General features: G+C 36.9%; 1 protein-coding gene and 1 long non-coding RNA gene across 7 annotated transcripts; both read right to left on the bottom strand.

Moving 5' to 3' along the window:
• Nucleotides 1–6,470: 6,470 nt before the first annotated feature.
• LOC143850898 (uncharacterized) lies at nt 6,471–7,884 on the bottom strand. Its single transcript, XR_013236100.1, has 2 exons — nt 7,219–7,884; nt 6,471–7,050 (listed from the first exon to the last, which is right to left on the bottom strand). It is a non-coding gene; the product is annotated as an uncharacterized LOC143850898 (long non-coding RNA).
• Nucleotides 7,885–10,066: 2,182 nt separating this feature from the next.
• LOC143849605 (eukaryotic translation initiation factor 2 subunit beta-like) lies at nt 10,067–24,216 on the bottom strand. Of its 6 annotated transcripts, none has more exons than XM_077358679.1 (10): nt 23,902–24,216; nt 23,117–23,169; nt 16,242–16,350; nt 16,033–16,088; nt 15,901–15,955; nt 15,707–15,801; nt 14,416–14,561; nt 12,575–12,717; nt 11,302–11,387; nt 10,067–10,382 (listed from the first exon to the last, which is right to left on the bottom strand). In XM_077358679.1, the coding sequence occupies exons 1-10, from the start codon at nt 23,987–23,989 to the stop codon at nt 10,305–10,307; spliced, it is 909 nt and encodes a 302-aa protein (XP_077214794.1). In that variant the 5' UTR covers nt 23,990–24,216; the 3' UTR covers nt 10,067–10,304. The 6 variants fall into 6 exon arrangements, with proteins under 6 accessions (XP_077214794.1, XP_077214799.1, XP_077214795.1 ...); XM_077358684.1 differs by having other exon boundaries at nt 23,869–24,216; XM_077358680.1 differs by having other exon boundaries at nt 23,117–23,163; nt 23,902–24,215.
• Nucleotides 24,217–25,631: the final 1,415 nt, after the last annotated feature.

A 25,631-nucleotide genomic window follows, 5' to 3' on the forward strand; every position in this document is an offset into this window, starting at 1 on the left:
TAATTGATATTCGTACCTCTATTTTTAGTCACTCCACCCCATTTTCTTATTTCATTTTTTTCCTGAATTTCCCAATAAGACTTGAGAAAGCCCATACTGTTGTTCCGTCATGATCACATAAAAGGCCACCTATTCCAGCAGGCATGGGGTTCTCTAGGGCCATCGAAATTCAACTTGAAATGTCCGCAACTAGGAGGATCCCACGCTTGTACAATGGCTGGCCTCGGCTCTATACTGGTGCATACCTTAGGCCATCCACACCATAAGTCATATGTTGAGAAAATTTGGAAGCTGTGAAGTGCTCTAACCCAAGAGAAGACCAGGGCTATCACCTTAATGTAGTGAAACGGGGTGTCTTCACTAATCCTTCAGACACTCTAGCATTCCTCTTATTCCATAACACCCAAATGGTGGACAATAGGATTTTACCTCATCCTTGCCAAGGAACATTAGACCAGCTTTTCAGTAGCTCAGCAAGCTTGGAAGGAAAAGCCCATAATATACTAAATCTGCGAAGGATTCTTTCCCATACATACATGGCCGTTTTGCAATGCAGAAAAATATAGTCCAATGTCTCTCCCGCCTCCACACATAGAGCGCAATGATCTATGATCTGCATTTTGTCGGTCTCAATTTGTTGTAATCAAATCTTTTAACAAGAAAGTTCCTTGGCGAGGACGACATAAAATCTTTCAACACGATTAAACAATAAAATGGTTTTTCCCACTGTTGTAATCAAAAGATCTATTGAAAGACCCTAATAGCCCGAAGTGCGATGGGGCTGTTCTATAAGAATACCACCTCCCTTTTGTAAATCAATAGAGAAGAAAAACCAGAGCAAAAATGAAAGTGGCGAGCATGCAAATCAAGATGGGGCTGCTCTTGGGTTTGATATTTCAGGCAGTGAGTGTTGAGCGTGTAAGGATTTGGGTAAAAGGATTGGTGAATAGCATTTTGTAATCTTTTATGCTTGTTACTTATAATGGAAGATAGATTATCAATCGTTTGTGCAACTTGTGTTCTTTGTTTACTCTTTCTATTCATTGATGTGGTTAGAGATTGTTGGAAAAGAACGATCAAGTAATGAAGAGTTTTGAAACCGTAATGCATATTCTAGGTGGAGATGGAGTTTCATTATTAGCTAACCTTCATTTCATGTCTATGTATGGTTTAGTTTTTATTTTGAATGTGTGTGGATCGTTCAAAGAAATTTCATATCAATTAGGACAGAAAACAAGAACTTTCTGAAATGCTAATTTCTCCGTCTAGCCAATAAGAGAAACATCTGTACAGTCGTCCGCACCTTATCCAATCAATTATTGATACTGATTGGATGACTAAAGACCAATTGGTCGTTCCCTAGACAATTGGATGAGTGATAATTCCATCGGACTACTAGAAAATTTGGACGATCAGAACCCAAGTCTAATTGTTTTTTCTATTTTTTTGGAGTGATCTGATGTTGGTCTAAATTGGTGGCAACCGGCTCAAATTCAAAAATTGAGATTAACAAATTTGATTGAAAATGTAGTTTCTCTCTATAGCAAAAAAGAGTGAAGGATGTCCTAGTTTAACAGGGTCTTTCTATGACAGTGAAAAGGAAATGATAAGAATACGAAGAAGTTGCACGATAACAATTGGGAAAACTGAGATCCAGGGTCAGTGAGAAAGATATGCAATTTTATTGTTGTAAGAAATTTGACCATTTGAAGCAACAATGTACAGAACATGCTGAAAAAGGGAATGTCAATGGTTTTGAAAATACTACAGTAGTAATGGAGGTGAGCAAAACAAGTTGGTTGGAGATGTTCTCTTAGTCTGGACAGGTATCAATATTACTTCTCATAATGAGTAGATATTAGACTGACAATGTTCTATTCGTGTATGCCCTAGAAGAGAATACTTTGATACGTTATAGGAGGAAGGGCAGAAAAAATGTCCTTATGTGATGGGTTGACATGTGACGTCACATTACTCGGGACGGTGAAGATCGAAATGTTCAATAGAGTAGTGCACATTTTCGGTGTTGTGATGTTTCAGAGGAATTTGATGTCCCTTTCCAGGTTAGATTCTATTGTTGCAAGCATGGTTTTAAATTTCGACCGAAATCCGAGGTTTTCGGTGGAGATCGAAACCGAAATTTAAAACCATGCTTGCAAGAGATTGTAAGAGGCTAGTTCTTGTGATGGGAAAGGACAATTCGAGATATCTCCAGAGTTGACTAGTTGAGTTAACTCAGACAGCGATACATATGCATCGGCCATGTTCCTCGAATTATGTAGATTCAGTGAGAATGATTATATGGTGTGAATAGCTATTATTTCACAAGCCCAATGAGGGACACGTGTTTACGATGACAGCAGATTGCTAGAGTGCAAACAAAAATCTTCAGGCCTTTCGAATTATTATTTTATGATCCCATAAATCTTATGAAAAGTCTTTTGCCCATTAAATATGTATTTTGTCCACAAATCTTTATGCCTGCCAAATCATCCCAACGATCTTATCAAAAGTCTTTTGTCCACTAAATATGTATTTTTGCCCACTTTACCCTTAATGCACCATGATTGTTCAAATAGCAGGGAATGTTGGATCATCTAGGAGTGCGGTTATGTGAGGGTGATACCCCTCCTATTGGAACCACTAAACTATGGGCCCCATCAATGGATGTGCCACTGTCCAAACATCATCCATCTGAATGACCCCAATCATCCAATCAACAAACCCTTACATGTTAGATGAATGTAATAGAGAAAAACTAAGAGAAGCTATAAAGGATTGGTTATTGTAGACCTAAATCTTATAGATGGGATGTCCTTTCGCCAAAAGCTCCAAAAAGCTCCGACGGAGTGTGTTAGGCTAGGCCCGTTAAACGTGTCCCATGCTACGTTGGGTCCCACCTAGTCACTTACCTAGGCAAGCCCCCACTCAGGGCCGTAACAGTTCGCCCTTGCAAGCTAAACACAGAACATATCATTCACCTGTATTGACCTATACATTTAGCGACTGATACACTTGGTTCTTGAACCGTAGATTACCATAAAGAATAATTCCCAACTGGGTCTCCTCCATAATCTCAATTACAGTTTATTTTAAGATAAAAAAACCTACAGTTCTAGTAATGATCATGGTTTTCAACGGCCATGTTGTACATGGTGATGTTCTTGTGGATAATATTTTATATTTTACAAAAAAACATGTCCATTTATATTTCTACATATGTTGTAATTTGATATGCTGAATGCAGTGTATGATTTTGTTTATCTATTCCAAGAAAATCAATATTTTATCAGTCTCATGGATGGATTCATGAAATAAATGCACAAATTGATTTGTTAAAAGAAGATAAGAAAGTCCATGAAGGAATTTTCATATATGTGCCAAGATATAGAACGAATATCTTGGATACATGATTAAGATTCTCAATCGACTTTATTCCCTCTTTAGGGATAGAAGCTACCTCTCAAGGTTATCTAAGAGTCAACCAATTGGGCCACTGAACTATATTATGTATTTATTAGTTGTATCAACTCGACCCCACATAGCATTCAACTTTCTAAAAGAACTCTTTCTTAATTGAACTACATGCATGGGCTTGCAGCTTCTAATCTATATGACCCTGTTGAGTCTCTGAGAGACAACAAAAGCTATATAAAGAAGCAAATTTCCCTTGGTGTTTTTACTTTCTAATTCACTAATTTTTGTTTTGCTAACCATTGTATAAATATGATCAATATATCAGTAAATTCACTTATAATTAGTAGACCTACATAGTTGTATAATTGTCGAATATAATCCCCCTTCGTTGGTTCGATGACAACTTGCCACGTTGTAAAATCACATTCGATTCGCGTCACCAAAGAAACTGTGCAACTACTGAAAATTCTAGAAATTATTAGCTCAAGTAAATCAACCTTCGTTCGATGAAATTATTAGCTTAATAATCATCGACAAATGATCAGAAAACCCTTCTTGAGAGTTATGCACATGACTAAAAACTAAAGGATCTTATCTTCAAAATCATGGCTGGTTGACATTCTGGAACCTGAACAATTGGCAAACAAGAGGAACATATTCTTTACCTTATCTTTAGTGGTAGAACTATTAAAGATCTTAGTGTCCCCACATGCATTAGTCTATATAACCATTAGAGTCCATCTGGTATTAGCATGGAAGAATAAGCAAATGAACCTTGAAAGCTGAAAGGAGACTACTTTTTTCCAAGGCATCTGTCATTCACTCTCCCTCAATGGCTTTCAACTACCAGTGTTGGGCACTAGAGGTAGAGTAGATGAAAGCTGCCTTGTTCTTTCTTGTCCTCATCATTAATTGGTTTACTCAATTTTTTCCTTCAGGTACTTTCTCAACTCCAATTTCATTATGGTTATACATATATGGTTATACATATATGAAACAAATATCTCCTTCCATTTGTATTCCTTTCCACACATCTCTTAGAATTTTTTCGTTGGCTACAAAATATTCAAAATTAGGTGCACTTTTTAAATCAAGAGATGGTTGGGTACGAGTTTAATTGGTGGAAATATCCTTACCCAATTTTCTATTTTCACTTGTAGTTAGGAGGAGGGTTTATTCTCTGATCCATGTCTTTATTTTCTTCGAGAATTCAAGTGTTGCAAGTTCGAAATCTAATGGGACTATTCAACATTTAAAAAAAAAAAAAAAAAAGGATAGCAAGCCAGGGATTAATTTAGGGAAATGATTTCAACACAAACATGTTTTGATACAAGACGCTCATGTTTCTTGTCTTTTAGTATTTAAAGAGCTGTAAGGGTTTTTACAGTTCCCAAGAAGCAATTACATGACAATTAAATGCTAAAAGACAAGATACATGAGCGTATGTATCAAAACAGAGTTGTGCTAAAATCATTTCCCTTAATTTATCCTTCCATAAATTTGCTATCCTCTATGCATTTTGACCTCTGATCTTGGATAAAATATATTTTTTCGAATGGTATGTTGGATAAAATATTACAAGAATAAAATCAGTGAACAACAGATAAGATTAATTCGAAATAAAACTTTTTGAGCACAATAACCAGTCCCTTTAACAGCTTGTCCATGGATTTCTATCCCCATCATGAACAGCCCCGCTATATCGGGTCATTTCAAGAACAAATTGTATAAAATGACGTTGCAAATATCCAATAGGGAAATGATATTTCACTCCCTATCTCAGCATTACCCCCATTTGGTTGCCTTTTCTTGAAAATGACTATGAAAACACAACAGAAGAAATGGAAATGCAGCCATCTTTCGAAAAAATTAAGACAAAAAAGAGGGTGGAAATGATGGAAAAGAGGATGGAAATATCATTTCCCTTTCCAACATAAATATGTAGTGGTTGAGAATAGTTCTGGCAGAACATGTTTTTAAGGCAGGGGGTTTCTCTATCGACATCCAAAGACCAAAAATACATTCAAATAGATGTTAGGATTGTATGATTGGTGTATTTTTTGGGCATTGGGTCACACCCTCCCTCTTACGCCTCCTCCTCTCCTTGATATTGTATCTTCGGATAGTAGAGAGTCATGCTATTTCAGATTGTAATTGTTATTCTTTATAAATAAACCGGTAGGGTCTCCTAAACCCCAGCTTACCTACCAGAAAATAAGGGCCGCGGCCCTTTATCGGTCCGAACCTTTCATTTGGTAGATCTTGCTTTGGATATCCTATGGATCAAAAATCACACCAACCAATAAATACTAACATCCAATGATGTGTATTTTTTGCCATTGAATGTCAACCTTAGCCTACATGTAGTTTCAACTGCCCATGGTCAATTACAATATCAAACAATGTTCGATGTTCGGATTATATGATTGGTGCCATTTTTGGGCCATAGAAGATTGATCTGAACTATCAAGTGGACAGTTCAAATCAATTATACACGGGGCCCATTAGTGGGCACACCTCATTGTATAACAACAAGGTAGCTCTGAACTTTTAGCATTCCTCTTTGATTGTGTAGCTTGTAATATACTAGGTATTTCAAATCTGCAAGCTAATTGTATGTTTGGAAAGTAAATGGTTTTTAAGGAGAGGACACCACTAATTTTCTAGAAGGAAAGTTGCACAAGACTGAAATATAGAACCCCTAATTTTCTGGTAGGTAAGCTGGGATATAGAACCATGGTTTCTTGTATACTACGGTGGTTTTGTTAAGTCAAGGGGGTAGTAGTACCTCATTCCATCTTGTATATCCTTGCCCTATACGACGTTATGTCAATTGCAGAGCGAGAGAGACTAATAAATGTCATTGTCTTGGACTATAACAACCAATTGGATATAGAAGTTCCACCAAATGGAGCATTATTGTATGGAATATCAAGAAACATTGAAATATGATCACTCTGGAGTCTTGACTCTTGAAAACATCCAATGGAAATAAAACACATTAACACAATACAACACTCATCAAAGTACAGAGCATGGAAGACAGGGTAACATGTCACAAAGAACAAGTAGATAAACCAATGGAATTAAAACAACATCACATTAAACCAGGCACCCAAAACATTGCATTCATAAAAAAGAAAAAACATAGAACAAGTCCCTAAAGCATTTGGGGCATTACTAACATGCAGATAAACTCATCAAAGCACAGAGCTTGGGAGATAAAAAGAGGATGATATTTGTAATGTAATCAATGGAAATGGCTGTGATGGTGGTGGTATCTGTGTTCATCCAATCCAAAGCATTGCAAGAAAGGGTAGCAAGCCACAAAGAAGCATCTCCCAATTCCTCTAAATAGAGAGGCAACCAGAAAACAAGGGCAACAACAACAAGCCAAAAAAGGATCATCATAAGGGCTTTCACCTCCATGGTGATGATGGTGGTGGTGGTGGTCATGGTGACCCATATCCCTTCCTTTCAACTAATTACCAAATATAACAAAAGACCCACCAACCCAATATCAAATTAGAGCAAAACCCTTTAACTTGAATCACTTTAATGAGATGAGAGGATAATGTGGTCCTGATCACAGATCCAAAGCCAATCTCCTTGAATACCTTCCCTAATATCAATCTGACAAATTAGTAAATTCCAATAAGTAAATACAAGCTTTAAAAATACCCAAAAAAACCATTCAAAAAACCAGTATTGGGGAAAATGGATGTATGTCCAATGATGCCAAAGGATTCTGATCAAGAAAAGAAAGAGAAGATTAAAATAAAGCAAAACTTGAAATGATACCTTGTGTTACTGGCACCAAAAACCTTGTGTTGAAGGCAAGACCAGCACAAATACTCACCAACAGGCAACAACAGCCTAAAATACTAATCAGAAGACAACCCAGTTTGGCTCTGACGTTTGTGTTTTGAGAGAAATTTATATGGATCCGTCCAAAGGAATAAGAGTGGGTTTCCTTGTTAGAGAAGGGATCTATACAAAAATAGGAAGCTAGGTTGGTAAACGCGTTGACGACGTGTATTTTGTGCGTGTACTAGAAAAACGGGATTTATAGGATACACGTCATTGGGCCCACATGTGCCAAATGAATGTAATCTTGTCCATCGATGATGTGGGCATAAGTTTTAGCAGCTGTCACTGATCCCATCTTGATCTGATGATTCTCTTCCTAAATCTAAATGAGGCTTTATTGATCAAGGGTCTTGATCATCCAATCAAGGTGTTCTCACCATCATATGGCCATTCTTATGTTCAACAGATAGATACACGGATCCAAATAACAAACACATGTGGCACAAGAGGGATCTTTCTTTTTCTAAGTTGTGGTTAAAGTAATAAATGGGGAGATGATATTTTCACCGCTCTGAAGTATATGCATTCGCCCCCTTATAGCATGAATAGTGGGCAACTTTAACGCTTTTTGACGTCAAATCACATTACAAGGGGCGAATGCGTACTGCAGGGTGAAAATATCATCGCCCTAATAAATATTATCAGCGTTTTAAGTTCATATCTCTTCTATTATTATTCATATATTCTCTGCTTTCTTAACCCATGTTTCTGAAAACAGGATTTGGCCCTTGATTGCAAGGTTTCTCTCAATTTGAAAGTTTCGCTTCGTAGAAGTTTGGAATGTAACGCATTTCACCATAGCCCAGTATTTTAGGATGGGTTGTTTTGGATAATTCCTGTCCCAAATGTTTTTATTCCCGAAAGATGTTGTATTAAAAAGTGAGAATAAGTGGAATTCTAGCTTTTGTTTGGAATTGCCTCATCTTTATGTTTTTCAAGATAAAGTGCTTTTCTGAATTGACTACTTACTTCTGTGTGACAGACAATGGAGAACTATCCATAGGCATCTATCTTGCAATCGGATGGTCAGCGTGTATCCATAATTCAAGATCTATGATTGGAATTCTGAAGATTTTGGCCATTGTGGCAAATTTGGTGAGTCGACTCGGGTCGATTACCTCATTTGTGCATGCGCATGTTATGGTGGGACCCACCAATGTACAGTTAATATTTTGGTCCCACCATTGCTTCCTTAGTCCAATGCAAAAGTAGCAATTTCAGGGAAAATTAAAACTCGTTCGTTATTTTGAAGGCGCCCATAAAATTTGAATCCGATTTCCTGGGATAGGCTGTGTGTGTGTGTGTGTGTGTGTGTGTTTGTGGGAGTGGGGGCAGCCTATTTAGTCGTTTTTTAAGCAGATCTCTTGTTCCAGGAAATTGGTTTCTGTCGAAAATGGATTCCCACAAAAACCCATTTTCTCCACAAGAATTACTTGCATCCAAACGACTTTTTTGTAGGGAAAGCTGAAGATAGGCAGGAGGGAGAGACTTAAGAGTTTGAGGGGAGCATGAAAAGCCCCAAGGAACTCAAGAGGGAAGGAGAAACAGTTGATTTACCTTGTAGAATAGAGTAGTATTTGGTTGCCATCCACAGAGGGAGGGGTGTCATTACCAATATATATATATATATATATATATATAGTAGAAGAGAAAAGAAGAGAATTTTTTGAAAATTCTATGAGAATTACACATCACTTTTTTTAACAAATGCACCCATTCAACCCACATATTTTCAATCCTACCCCCTCATTTATGCTTTTTAACAAAGGCATCCATTAAAGCTACATAATTTCAATCTTACCCCCCTTCTTTATGCTTTTTTAATAAAAAATCTGTAGGGTGATCTTAACCATCCGATTGACGAGGAATTATGGAAACCTCTATAGATTGGAGGGCTAGGATCAGCCTATGGAAATGATTTTTGGGGCACAACCTATTTATGTTGTTTTCCATCACATGGATGGTTTAGATCAACCTACGATGTGGTCTAAACAATTCTTTGTGCGATGGGGTTTTTTGCTAGTGTATATATATATATATATATATATATATATATATATATATATATATATATATATATATATATAGAGAGAGAGAGAGAGAGAGAGGTTCCTACACAAGTGTAGATAAGTTATCTACACACTAGCTTAAAATACAGTGGGGGCCACATTATTTGGGTGATCCAAACCATTCATTTTTAAGGCCCTCACATAGATAGGGTGTCCACAAAAAATCAGATCCATAGGATCATACAAACCAATCGAACTGTGGAGGCAAAAATTGGACTAATTTGTGAAGGTTTAAAGACATCCATTTTACCTCCACAAATCGTAGGGTTGGGATGATCCTATGGATCTGATTTTTTGTAGACACCCTATCTATGTGATGGCCTTTAAAATGGATGGCTTGGATCACCCATATAATGTGAGCCCTCACTGTATTTTAAGCTAGTGTGTAGAGAACTCTCTACACATGTGTACGAACCGTTTTCTCATATATATATATATATATATAGAGAGAGAGAGAGAGAGAGAGAGAGAGTTAAGTGAAGCTACACATACGTGTAGCTAACTTAGCTACACCGACGGCTTAAAATACAGTGGGCCCACATTATTTGGGTGATCCAAACCATTCATTTGATAGGCCTTCACATTGATAGGGTGTGCCCAAAAAATCAGCTCCATAAGATCATCCCAACCCTTCAAACTCTGAAGGCAAAAATTGATAGATTTGTGAAGGTTTTTACACGTCCAATTTGGTGAAATATCAACAAGAGGCATACAAACGAAAGAAAAATAATTTGAAAAAGGGTTACACGCTTAAACCAACATTGTCACCTTCCATCCACTTAAGATCCAAAATTCAAACTCAGGAAATGTAAAACAGTACGTAATATTGTACATTTACATAGAAATGGTCAGGCAAAATCACAGGCTTCTAAGGAAAAACACTAGAAAACTAGAGCAACTATATGGGGTTTTAAAGACATTTGAAGATAATAAAACCATGTTACCCAATCATGTCCCAGTCTTACGACGTCCAACACGAGCCACAAAACCAGCCTTGATAGCTGCAACAGACCGCGAGCAACCACACTGAAAAACAAAGAAAATGACATTTGAGAGAGAGAGAGAGAGAGAGAGAGAGAGAGAGGTAAAGATTCTCCAACACTATCATTGCACTTCATAAAATTAAACCTATCCTGCTCCTGTTGTCCCAAATAATCAAATCAGCAGTTTCCAAACCCCATCATTTAAACACAGGCATGGGATTTTAGGAGATCTTATGTTATAGATGGGCATGTGTTTCCACGGAAAATAGTCTCAAAAAAGTGCAATGAAGCCTGCCGTTTGGATGATCCAAACCATTCATTTGGTGGTCCCCACCATAGACAGGCCATGCCCCAAAAATTCTCCATACGACGACCCTAACAACAATATATTTGGTGTAAAATGGATGGGATGGAAAGTTCAATTTGGTGTAAAATGGATGGGTCAGAAGAAAAAAAAGACGCCTTAGAAACCTACAGAAATCAAAAGGCTAGGATCATCCTGTGGAGATTTTTGAGGCACAGACTACCCACGACAGAGACCAACAAAGGAACAGGTTAGATCATCTCAATAGGTAGGCCTCTCGCTTCTGTGGGCATGTATTAACACCGATTTACACCGCCAGGTATCATATAAAATCTCTTCTAAAAGACGCATCTGAATGAATGCAGATTCTTATCACGGATGAGAGAATCAAACAATGTAGGGAAATTTTGAAACAATCATCACAGGCCTCATCAAAAGAACAGAAATAATGGCAAAACAAAACTCAGAAAGGCAAGTATCTAACTCAAGATAAAATCAGCAGTTACCCAATTCCATTTATTCAAATATAAACAAGGACTTACTTCTTTTTTTTTGGAAAGAGACCAACATAGAAATGATGGCAATAAGATTTAGTATACTGGACCATTCAAAAAAAAAGAGAGATTTAGTATAGTGTAAGAGCAAAGCTAAGTAATACCTGCTCGCAGCGGAGAAAGAACAGGCGGTTCTCCTTTGAAAGTATAGTGTCTGGACTTTTACAGCCATTGCATATGACATACTCGTCTGGAAACATAATAAGAAATGTCACCGCTCAATAAAAACACATAAAAAATAAAAAAAGTGATGTGATCGGGTGTTCCACGGGACATTGTTCCACCAAATTTGACACATATCTCCTCCAGATATAAAGAAGAGCACCATCTAACAAAAAAACTCGACTAAATTGGATAAATGAGAATCACAAAAAGGCATTTATTTTGGGACAAAGAAGTGTTTTTCTTAATCCAAACATAACTTCCCGTCAGAAAAACAGTCATAAACCTCACTACTTATAGGATTAATACTTGCAGGAAATTCAAACAGGGTGAGAATGTTAGGCCTAATGTTTACGGGTAAAAATTAAAAAGTCTAATCAACTTGAGGACAACTTCAATAGTCTAAAATTCATCAAATTGCCTCGCTGATGAACTGTCCTCATTCTCCTTGCTAAGCATATTTACGTAAGTAATGCATTTGTTCCACCATTCCATCCTCCCTGAGCATCCACATGCTATATATACTACTAAATATTTGAGTTATTGAGAATCATTTTTTTAATGGTTTTATTGAGAATTATAACTTCACCAATGTTTTAGTTTAGCAATTAACAATAGCTTGGGGTTGAGCGTTTAGCCCAACTGGTTAAGGATTTGCGCTTCAACCATGAGGTCAGGGGTTCAATCCCAGCTTACTTACCCAAAAAAAGAAAAAAGAAAAAAGATAGGTTATGCATGCAAGTATTACTTCATTTTCTGTTTTTCTTTTGCATCATAGCGCAGCTCCAATTTCTAATTATGCAGCTTGTCCTTTGGGAACTTTTTTCTAAGAAAACAGAATTTCCTTCCTTAACCGATGTAATCCTAAGGCATGGTTCAAAATGTCGGCTGAAACCGACACGGAATGGCAGACATATTTCGTCAAAATTTATACCAAAGCAAATAGAGAAGCTTGGGTCTTCACATTTTTCCTCGCAAGTGCTTATTTTATGTTTTTTTTTTGCGGAAAGAAGCTTGGCCCTTGATATTAGGTAAAGCACTAACATAGCAAGTGAGCAAACGTGTCCTCAGAAGGAAAAGGAAGGTTCAATGATGGGAAAAATATGAAGGCATACTGATATATACTAGAAGGCGACACCATTCTGTGCAAGTACGCATATATGGCTTATGCTAAAAAAAGTAAGCATATATGAAGGTGATATTATAGAAACTTACTGACATATCTTCTCAGTATCCCTTCAAAGTTTTTAGGAGCAAATCTTCCCTTAACAACTAATCTTTGCTGCCCATCAAGAGATCCACTCGTACCCATCTCAGCAAGTAAGAAATTCATAACATGTTCTGGCTGCCTATGCATCCTGTAAATTGCAATAACATAAACTGCTTATCGGTTAAATAAAGGTAACAACTCAGTTCCTTTTATTAGGAGCCAAAACATATAATAACCTTGTGTTGATATTAACAAAAAAGATAACCATGTGGGAAACAAAAACTCAAATCAATATACATTTTGCAACTGAAAGGCTGCTACAACAGAAGATATTAGCTGAAATTTGGCAAACTTCGCTGAAGAATTAGGTGTATCAAAGAATTATTGGATTTAGAAAATACAAAGCAATGAGCTTTGTTATTTGTTCTAGGTTATTAATTATGGACTGGTCCATTGTTTTTTTCTTTTTCTTTTTTTTTTTTTTTCGAATCAAACTCTAAAGAAAAAACCGACGAGTCACACACTAAGCATATCAGATGTACGCGAGTGGGATTCAAACCTACCACCTCCCGAAACTTCTCCGTAGCGGCCCCGTTCAATGCTTCATTTCATAGAGAACCTCAAAGTGACTCCATTCCATTATATTCCATCCATATTCCAATTCAACCAGCTTGGAGAAGAAGAAAAATATAGCGGCCCAGTCCCGTAAAGAACTGGCTGAGAACATAAAATACTCGATATATAGTCCAAAATCCAAATGATGTATGTGTCATAGCACCACAAAGACAAAATATCATTGATCCTACCATGAATAACCAAGAAACACACAAAATCTAAATCCTGAAAAATTAAAAAACTGAACTGAGAATATGAAGAAACGTTGTCTAATTAGTGTTCTTGGACGGAGACACAAGACAGACCTTTCCCAACTAGAAAGTATTTTTTTCTACCAAAAAAAAGTATTTTGTAGAAAAAAAAAGTAAGTATTTTTTTCTGCAAGAGCCAAATTCATCTCAAGGCTTTCAAATGCATCCAAACAATTGGTATCCAATTGAAACATAGAAACCAACGTTTTGTGTTGTCTACTTGCTGAAAGCACAAATGAAATGGCTGATCATTCATTGTATGAAGTTTTTAAAACCTCGCTAAACAACCTTCCACATGTAAAGGCCACTACCACTGCTTTTCCACCAACTATTACAAACTTCACACACACGCACGCACGCACGAGCGCGCACACTGACACAGCGGCAGCATGTGGAAAAGGCGAAGAGCACCGTCTTCTTTGATAAAAATTCTTTGAATCCACAAAGAAAACAAGAGAAAACCTGGAATCCACAAGGAAAAAACTGAAATAAATTTATTTCATCGAAAGACCCCCTTTCAATATACACCACACACCCATATTTATAGAACTTTTGTTTCCTGATTTCTCTCAACTAAAATAGTAACTAATACACTAATCCCATAAGGATTCTAGCCTATCTAAAATTAGAAATTCAAACTTACTAAGAAATCTACATAAATTAGAAAGTGTCCCACATCACAGACACAAACACAAGCGATGCATTTCTCATTGTAAACGTTTTCAAATAGTCAGCTTGGTGTTGGTAGTGGTAATGTTGACTGGGTCAAATCAACACTAAAGTCTCTAGCCAATTCTCAAGTCATTGGCTAGCTACTAAATATCACTTGGTAGTCGATACACAGTGTAGAAAATCAAAGGTTAAAGAATAAATACAACACATGACCATTTTACACACAGCTTCGACAGGCCAACCTCAATAATTTTGCAAAAAAGATTTAACATGAAGAGAAATACATAGTAAAGAAAAACAGATCATACGTCTTGCAAAGATCCATAAAGTTCACAAAAACCGTCTTCTTTGTGCCTTCTCGAAGAACTTGTGGTGGTCTCATTACTGTCCTGCGCCTATCTCCTGCGAGCTCTGGATTATTCTCACGCAAAATATTGAAAACCCTACCAAGAAGCTGCACAATTATCAAGAAAATATGCATCATAATATACTCAATCACAAACATAGCAGAAATTTCAACAATACACCAGATGAGGATGGCAAGAATACCAAAAACAACAGACCATGATATAAAACTACAAATCTCGACAGCTTACTTATATAGGCTTCGAATCCACAAAGAGATGTAGCAAATAAGCATCTCTCTTATAAATGCTGGTATACTTCTTTACTGTTGATAGTTCACAATTGATTGAAGTTCTATTGAATTCATGAAAGGTTGTGGTTTTGAAACCTCTACCATCCCATGCAAACTATAAATAAAACACAGACATATTCACATAAAGTAATTTAAATAGAATATAATGATTGAATTTCGTAATTTGTTTTCAATATTTGTTTGTAGATAAAGGAAAAAATCAAAATGCTTAGAAAGGAAAATTAAACAACATAATGAAAGCCACAAGTCCTGAACTGCGCAAAGGCAGCATAGCCCGTGATACCCTTTGCCCAAGCCGAAGAGTCCAATGTTGTCATAGGGCTCACAAGATCTAGGGGTGTTAAGTATATTTTTACTGTTCCGAATAAAATCCAATGTCACGTCTAAATAAATTAGGTGAATAAATAAACCTTAACAATTGCCAAGTTAAATTTCCATTCAAAAAACAAAAAAAAAACAATTGCCAAGTTAAAATATGCTTAAAGAAATGTTCCCATAAATTTGGCAACATGCGTAAAGAATTCACTAGAAAACACAGCCACGAATCCAACAAAACATAGATCCAATTAACAAAAGTCAAACATGGTACAAAACATAGATCGAATTAACAAAAGTCAAACATGGTATTCATATATCAATGGATCATATCCACTACACAGATACTAAACAATGGTGTGATTTGATTTACACTCAAAGGACTCAACTCAACTCAACAAAGCCTTTGTCCCAAACTAGTTGGGGTTGGCTATGAATCCTTTAGAAAAAAATTCATGAAGAAGGTAAAAGGAATCTACCCGGCTCTAATCCTGGTTCTAGTTGGGTTTTACACTCAAATGACTGACTTGAAGAAAAGATCAAGAGAATTTGCACAGCAATAAGAACTGAATAACTAAATACATAGTAAGAACTGTGATATAAAGTATGAACAAGAGAAAACAAACCTCTTCATACTCATAATCCCGGTCACTCCCTTCCCATGGATAGCGAATTTGCAGGACAATGCCCTCTCCTTCTTCATCCTCACCAATTGGATCACCTAAACAGTAAATAAAATATGTGTCTCACTTTCCATTAAGAAATAACATATTAAAAACACATGGTCATTGTATTCTCTTAAAATGATCACACTTCTTACCATCGACATCATCTCCACCTTCCTCATTCTCCTCATTAAGGAAGTCAGTCTCCACCTACAATAATGAGATAAAATAATTAGCAACAAGATTCCATTTATGGAAAATGATTAGGTAATTGCATGCCAACTTACCGGCTTCTTCTTCTTTTTCTTCAAGCCAGCAAAACTAGACTCAAGCCCATCCGCAACTGCATGAACATAAGCTCGTAAGTTTGCAAAAACAGTAACGTATCCATTAAAGTGCCAATTAAAAAAAAGAAACAGATCAATAATATATAAAGAAAAATATGAACTTCTGTGAGGGAAATAAATAATCAGTCTTTGCTTGATTCAAAAGATACCTGACAAGTTTTCTGTTTTTTCAGCCAGTTTATCTGCGGCATCATCTGCGGGATCCTGAATTATGACTTTCTTCTTTTTCTTCTTCTTTGTAGGATCGAATGGGGCAAGCTGCAAGATAATGAACATATAGGAGAGAATAAAAATTATCGCACACAAGAAATTAAATGCCCCAAAAATATGGAATGCAACTTAAGTGCAAAAAAAAAAATCCATAAATAATGTCAATCAGAATCCATCTCTGATTCTCTGCTTGTTCATGACTATGTTGTTTTAAAGTATTCTTTCTGCAAGCCCGGAGCAACATTAAATCATTCAAAGATCTCTACCTAGGGTCATCTCGACGCTTCTCTATTATGCTCTCTTCTCCTAATGAATATTTGTTATTTCTCAAAGAATAAGTAAATAAATAAAAGGAATACAGAATCAAGCATCACTGCAAATACTTCAACTGACTATCTAAATTAAACAATCAAAGGAAACTAGAATCCAGTCATTTTCATAGCATATTCCGACATCCCAATTCCCATGTTCATCCAAAATTCCTGAGAAGTTCCAGCACAAGAAATATATTCGGCATAATCTTGCATGTGAATATGTGATATCATGATAAAAGATGAGATCTATAGAAATGCTTATGCATATGAATACACAGGGTGCATCCACAAACCCATATATAGGGTACAATTGCTTTTTATAATTATACCAACTGCTATTATCAATTTCACCACTTGGTGAGAAAGTGTAGATATAGAATAGGGTGCGCGCATCCAACAAGATACGTCTACCCTCCTACGAGTATATGCAGTATGGAGGCAAACAAACATATTAAATACAGGCAATATTTCAATAGTTATATCTTATGCATGCTTATGAATGTCGAGAACTATTCCACCATAGGCCTATCATGGTACCAACATGCTTCCTGTTGTGGAGGCAAACATATAATGTAGGCCACATACTTCTGTTGGGCTAAGGCATATGAGTGTCTCCTACACAGTATTGACAGAATCTGGCCATAGTTTTAAATTTCCGATGAAACCGACACGAAACAACCAAAATGTTTTTGTTTCCATCCCCACCAAAATGCATACTGAAATGAAATTATATGGTGGATGGCCATGCATGAACATGCAGCCCAAAAAAACAGTGGGCCCACCTTATTTGGGTGAACTAAAACATTCATTTTTTGGGCCCTGACGTAGGTAGGGGGAGCCCAAAAAATCTTCCCCATAGGATGATCCTAACCCTCCGATCTATGGAGGTTTCAATACTTTGGCGTCCATTTTAAACCTTTGCAAATCAGAGGGTTAGGATCATCTAATGGATAAGATTTTCTGGGCACACTCTATCTACATCAGGGCCCAACAAATGAACGGTTTGGATCACCGAAACAAGTTGGGCCCCACTGTTTTTCACTTTTTTGGGACTGCACGTGCATTAACGACCATCCACCGTGTAATTTATACCAAAACCATAGTGCATTAGTGGTATACTATATCAATATGTGTTATATAATTATGATTATATTAATTGCACGTTAAATGTGATGCATGTATTAACTAGCATTCATGGCCCATGCTATGTATGGGTGCAAAAATGGTGTCCTCTACCCTATGCATGGGTTTGGCTAGAGATAGTGGGACCTCTGCATCAAAACATGAGGTGTGAAATGGTGAGCCGTGGACCCCATTCCCATCAAAATGAGGTGTAAATGGTGGGCTGGGCCCTATCGTATGAAAAATGGTGTGCTCTACCCTATGCATGGGTTTGCCTAGAGATAGTGGGACCCATCCATCAAAACATGAGGTGTGAAATGGTGGGTCGTGAGCCCCATCCCCATCAAAATGAGGTGTAAATGGTGGGCCCTATCGTATGAATGGTCTATGTGGAGATGTAGGCCAACCCCATCAAAACAAGAGGTGTAAAATAGTGGGCCCAACCCCATCAAAAGTCAAACCATGAGCTACAAAATGGTGAGCCCCACCCCAACAACAGTAAAACCATGAGCTACAAAATGGTGGGCCTTGCCCTAACTCATGGGCTTGGGTGGATTATGTTGAGACCCACCAATCAAAAGATGAGGTATAAAATGGTGGGCCCTATCCTTAGAAGCAGGAATCTTCCCTCATGGGTGTCGGTCTCGTCCCAAAACCACGAGTCAGTGCTTCTTAGGAAGGAGTTTCCAGGGTTTGCAACACCGAAGAGACAGGAACCGCTCCCTTGACGCTCACAATCTTCTCCTATTACTCCATTAGTCCCACAACCACCAACTTCTTTGCATCAAACTCCTCCAACTCTTCAAAGTACTTCATTGGAGCAAGCACAGAGACATCTTCAGAAGGCACTAGGAAAGAGAACATGAAAATGAATATGGTTAGAAATTATTGCTTTTTGACGTACTTTTTTAAAGATATATACATATGAAGGTGCTTAACCATTCAATATATATATATATATATATATATATATAGAGAGAGAGAGAGAGAGAGAAAACGGTTTCTACACACAAGTGTAGATAAGTTATCTACACACTAGCTTAAAATACAGTGGAGGGCATATTGTTTGGGGGATCCAAACCAATGTTACCTGGAAAGCGGTTCGTTCCAGTACGTGGTACGGGAACGGCTACGGGGTACGATGGTAGCCCGGTACGCGGTACGATAAGGGTATATATATATATATATAAATAATTTCATATATTTTTACAAGAATGTCATTCCATAGTACATTTAATACACAAAATATAAAAAACTCATGTATGTCATAAATATTTTTTCAAAAAGAAAGTTCCCGTTGGAATATATGAATATCCTTCCATAGTCCATACTACATCCATTTAATAAAAATATAGAAAAACCTCATGTATGCCCTACATATTTTTTTCAAGAATAAAGCTCTAGTTCCAATTCAACCCAAAATATATAAAATGTGTAGCTCTCTCCCCATCTCTCTCTTAGTCTATATGCATCTCTCTCTCTCTCCCACAGGTCGTTGCGGTTCGTCATTTTTGGTGATCCGGGTCACTAGCGAACCGTGTTTGGGATCGTGCGACCCCGGATCGCGGATCGGAGGGCAGATGGTGAATCCGGTAACTATGATCCAGGCCATTCATTTGATTGGCCCTCACATAGATAGGGTGTCCACAAAAAATCAGCTTCATAGGATCATCCCAACCCTACAATTTGTGGTGGTAAAATGAACGTGCATAAATCTTCACAAATCTATCCATTTTTTGCCTCCACGGTTCGAAGGGTTAGGATGATCCTATGGAGCTGATTTTTTGTGGACACCCTATCTATGTGAGGGCCAATCAAATGAATGGTTTGGATCACCCAAACAATGTGGGCCTCTACTGTATTTTAAGCTAGTGTGTAGATAACTTATCTACACTTGTGTGTAGAAACCGTTTGCTCATATATATATATATACTAGTAAAAAATCCTGTGCGATGCACGGGCCGACAAAGAACTGTACGGACCACATCATAGGTTGATCCAAACTGTCCATGTAATGGAACACAACATAAATAGGTTGTGCCCCAAAAATCATTTCCATAGGTTGATCCTAGCCCTCCAATCTATAGAGGTTTCCATAATATGTTGTTCCTCTTAAATCGGATGGTTAAGATCACCCTATAGATTTTTTTATTAAAAAAGCATAGAGGAGGGGGATAAGATTGAAATTATGCGGCTTTATAGGTTGATCCAAACCGTCCATGTGATGGAACACAACATCAATTGGTTGTGCCCGTAAAATCATTTCCATAGGTTTATCCTAGCCCTCCAATCGATATAGGTTGATCCTAGCCCTCCAATCGATAGAGGTTTCCATAATTGTTGTTCCTCTTCAGGTGCCCGGAATCCGTCAATATTTTGCAAGTGTCCTGCATGAGTAATATAAAGTAGTTCTTTCGTCATTGTCATGTGTCTTTACCCCTTCTCGGTAGGTTTTTTCCGTAATTGTCATAGAAAGGTATCCTATGTCGGTACTTTTCGTATGTAAATTACGATTTTACCCTCACATAGATAGTATGTACAGATATGTGGGGAGGGCAAAAAACGGTAAAAATCATCCCCATTGACGTGTTAAATGGACAATAGTTCTCCCTTTTCTCTTCTGTTATATATATATATATATATATATATATATATATATATATATATATATATATATATATATATATATATATATATATTATAAATATATATATATATATTTATAAATATATATATATATATATGAAGGTGCTTAGTAATTACTATTTTTTTGATGTGCTTGAATTTTGAAGAAAATATTACATACACACTTCCATGGCGCTCCAAACATAGACTCTTCTAGACCCCACGCTTCACCACCCCCTCCCTCTCCTGATGTGCTTGAATTTTGAAGAAAATATTACATACACGCTTCCATGGCGCTCCCAAACATAGACTCTTCTAGACCCCACGCTTCACCACCCCCTCCCTCCCCCCCTGGGCACCCACTTCGTGCCTATAAGGCCCTACGCTATGCAAGGTTCTAGTGGAGACGGCGGTACGTGGCCCCACACCATCAAAACATGAGGTGTGAAATAGTGGGCCCCATTCCATGGAAAAAATCCAAGGCCTAGTAATTCCACAATTTTCCTTGAAAATTGAAACTTTTGGAAAGACAATTTCTTTGGAAAAATTTCCAATAAACATCATATGGAAAAAAAATTCTAATAAAAATTTTCTATAGAATAAAAGTATATAGCAAAGTAAAAAATCATGTTTAGAATAAATTTAAATCTACATGCTAGAGAGGAATGGAGTAAGCTCCTTTGTATATTTGGCTTATTATGGGTCTTCTCTGAGAAATTCATTGATCTACTTCAGACATGGTAGGAAGCCCCTTGGAAGAAAAAAGTAAAAAATCTATGGGAGGTGTCCTTCTTAGCTATTGTTTGGGTACTCTAAAAGGAAAGGAATGCAAGAATATTTAAGGGGGTATATAGGAGTCCCTCTTTCCTCTTCGTTAAAGTAATAGCATTATCAATCTCTTGGGTAATCTCTCTTCCATATTTCAGATTCGTTCCAACCTTCAATTTATGGGAAGGCTGGAGAGAGCTGTGATGCAACATGGAGCCTAAGCAAAAAATAGTTCAAGAATGGGAGCCCCCTGCTCAGGGTGTTCTAAAGTTGAACTTTGATGGTTCAAGCTTGGGCAACCTTGGACCGGCTGGAATGGAGGGCCTCTGGCTAATGAGGTGGCAGACCGTCTAGCTAGAAGTGGGGTGTCCAAAGAAGCGCTTTCATTGTTTGACTCTATTTCTCCATGGTTTTTTCCGCTCTGTAGTTTGTTAAATGTGTCTTAAGGTATTGTTCGTATGTACTTTGACCATCTCGGTCTCCTTTATTTAGAAATAAAATTGGCGATCAATCATTCAAAAAAAATGTGAAATGTGGTATGTAACGAATTATTAGACAGGCGGCAGGGAATGTCACTAGGCGTTCAATATTGTTAAACCAATATGGACGGATGTCTTGGTTATGTGATAGTATCTAAGTGTGTGGTCGTCCTTTTTCTTTTTCTTTTCTTGAAAAGGAAGTCTGTGTTTGTCCTTATTCTAATATTTCATGAAGTTTCATCTTAAAATCCTATCAGTTGCATATGTTTCTATATATTTTATTGATTTAACAGGATTTCCACCAAATTTCAAATTGAAATCGAAACATTTCTAGTTTTGTGGCAACAGAAACCAAAATTTAAAACCTTGGATATAGCATTATAGCTCTATGCTCCAAGTAATATCTTTTGATTTTTTTATTTTAGTGGCAACTATAAATCAAATCTCCCATTTGGTAGAAAATGCAAGTCGAGATCAGAACAGACACACGCATAGCAACTATCCACTGACTTCCATTATATTGAAGTATACCAGGCTATCCTCTACAAGTATAGAATTATAGATAAAGCTACAGGAAACGGATAGATACTCCTCCACAAACCAAATTGATATCCTGTGGTCCCTTTCTAAGCGTGAGGCCAGTTTAATATCCTTTAACTACCACAATCAGTGTCTACACCTATTCCACTCTACATGCAGGTGATAGTGTGGAGGGACTAGGAATGTAAGTCCTAAAACTAAAATCTCATCAACCCAGTTATCTAAGCCATTGCATGGCTACCGATGTGTGTAAAACAAAATGGGCTAACAGTTCACATTCACCAGGCCAAAGTCCTTAAAAGATGGTTAGAATAGACCAATTGGTACAATATTTGGACGGCCCATCAATGGTGCCCCCACCCCCACACATGATTCCACTCACAATGCAGAAAGGTCAGATTTCCAACTTTGATATTTCAAAGACTACCGTCCTTGTCCCCTTTTAAGTGTAGGAGCATAAAAAAGGATACATTCCCAATTCCTTACATGCGTTCTAGGAAAATAAAAGTCATTTCCAAACATGTCTTTGTATCTTTAAGTCCATTTTTGTATGCTTCTTTACACGAAAGCAGAAGCATCGGAACACTGAAGAGAGACTGAGAGACACATACGTGTATGCAAGAATGACCACAAATAAGAGCTAATTGCAACCCAACCCATAACAATATCAAATAAACATTGACACCAATTACAGGGGGGGAAAAACTAATCCAAGCATTAATATGGAGGCATGATATCAGCAAAATCATGTTTTAATAATTGCACAAACCCAGCTTGTCTTTTTTGTTTTTACTGGCTTTTCAAAGTTTTTTGTGAACTGTAATAACTTTTCACAGCTCTTTAATTAATAAAAGACAAGATAAATTAGTGCAAATATCAAACATGGATGTGCTGAAATCATTTCCCTTAATAGATAAACAACACTTGCGTATTAGAAAGTGTAAAATTCCCAAAAAATAAACTCACATCTGCTACATCGTCCCTCATGTCATTCGGTGCTTCTTCTGCCATATCTGCTTCTTTTTGAACAATTAAAATACTGATCAAACCCTAATACAAGAAGGGGAGTACAAGCAGATAAAGAAAACAACACACACAAATTCTAGTTTTCTGCTCTTAAATCTATTCCACCCATGAATATTAGCAACAATAAAAATAAAAAACTAAGAACTAGACGCCTTGAATCCGCTCAAGAAAACAAATCAAACCCCAAAAAAATACTGATCAAACCCTAATACAAGACGGAAAGTACAATCAGATACAGAAAAAAAAAACACAAATTCTACTTTCGGCCTCTTTAAATCCATTCCACCAATGAATATTAACATCAATAAAGAAAAACTAAAGACCGGACGCATCAAATCCGCTCAAAAAGCAAATCAAACCCTAAAAACACGGAAAGAAAATACAAAAGAAATTCTTTGCTTCAGAGAGATACAATATATAAGTATATAACTAATTCACGGTGGAGATTCTCACGAATCAATCGGGGAAAAAAAAGAAAACAGAAAGATAAAATCGAAAGGTGAGGACCCGTAGAATCAGAGGAAAAAGAGAGAAAACTAAACCCTAGATCTATGAAATCAAGAAAAGAGGTCCGCAATTAAATCGAAAAAGAAAATGAAAGATGAACGGTTCGCATAGATCCGATTAGTAGATTTTATTTTTTTTGTTTAATTTATGTTTTAGAAGAATCAAAGATGAAGAATCTGCATTACCTTACGAGAAGGACAGAGAGATGAACAAATCACCTGAGCTCGTAAGAGAATAACGAATTTTTGGAGACGACAGGGATAGCGGTTGTGGTTGATTTTGTGTTGAGGGTTTGGTTGATATCATATAATATATAATACTAGTTGCAGTCCGTTGCGATGAACGGGGCGAAGAAAAAATTATGATCTTATGCACTGTTTGGATGCTGGTAGATGTTGGGTGGATTTTGGAGAAAAAAGAAGTCAAGGAAGATTAAAATCAAATAAAAAAGAAATCAGTCAACGAGGAGATTGAGAGCAAATCTCTGGGACATTATTTGGTTGCGTTAGGAGATGTGAATGAGGTTTTTTGCCTTATTTTTTAAGATTTTTTTTGGAAATGTTATCAGCACTACTGTTTTTTTATGAGGCACTCGTCACTTTATTACAAGTACAGTATGGCCAGCACCAAAGGATGATCCAAACCGTCCATTAGATGGGCCATAGCCTAAATAGGTTATGCCCCAAAATTATTTCCATAGTTGATTCTAACCCTCTGATCTATAGAGGGTTAGAATCAACCCTCTAACATTCAGATTGGACAATTAGGATCAGCCTATGGAAATGATTTTTGGGGCATAACCTATTTAGGCTATGGTCCATCTAATGGACGGTTTGGATCATCCTATGGTGTGGGCCATACCGTACTTTTAATAAAGTGATGAGTGCACTTATCAAAAAACAGTAATGCTGATAACATTTTCTTTTTTTGTATAGGAATTTGCTAGCCACCTTCTCCGAGGCCACTTCTCGGCTTGTGGCCCATCCTTTGTGCAAAGATTGGCACATGGTGCAAAGGTTGCTAGCAAAACATAAAATAGCAAAAATAGTAATCATTACGAAAAAAAATAGTAAAATAGCATAAGTATTAAGTTTTAAATGAAACATTACGGAAAAATGGTAGCAAAGTAGGAAAATTATGAAAAAACATATGACAATTACCGAAAAAACTACAATGAAAATTAAAAAGTTATGACAATTACAGGAAAAAAGAATTTGCCTTAGAATTTCTCTCATTTTTTCTTCGATTCGGAGAATTTCATCCAACGAATTTTGAGGGTTCCACGTCACCGACAAGCGCCCGACTTCCCCTGCGGTCAAACTCCCCAGTTTCGCTAATTTCTCTACCAAACACCCTTAAGAAGAATTACAATCCCCCCTATTTTTCTCAAAAAAACACAACCAAACAGAGCATTACGGATTTTTACAAATCAATTTAAAATCATTCCTATTTTTATGGGATTATTTACTGGAAAACTTTATTGCGTTAAATGCGTACCTAAAATGCGTATGTCAGCTTACCACATTCAGCTTTATATATATATATATATATATATATATATATATATATATATATATATATATATATATATATATATATATATATATGAGAAAACGGTTCCTACACATGTGTAGATAAGTTATCTACACACTAGCTTAAAATACAGTGGGGGCCACATTATTTGGGTGATCCAAACCATTCATTTTTAAGGCCCTCACACAGATAGGGTGTCCATAAAAAATCAGATCCATAGGATCATCCTAACCATTCGAACTATGGAGGCAAAAAATGGACTAATTTGTGAAGGTTTAAAGACATCCATTTTACCTCCACAAATCGTAGGGTTGGGATGATCCTATGGATCTGATTTTTTGTAGACACCCTATCTATGTGAGGGCCTTTAAAATGGATGGCTTGGATCACCCAAACAATGTGGGCCCCCACTGTA

This window comes from Tasmannia lanceolata, unplaced genomic scaffold, assembly GCF_043159265.1.
Source record: "Tasmannia lanceolata isolate RefF3 unplaced genomic scaffold, GAP_Taslan_0.1 ptg000018l, whole genome shotgun sequence".
NCBI classification, from domain to species: Eukaryota; Viridiplantae; Streptophyta; class Magnoliopsida; order Canellales; family Winteraceae; genus Tasmannia; species Tasmannia lanceolata.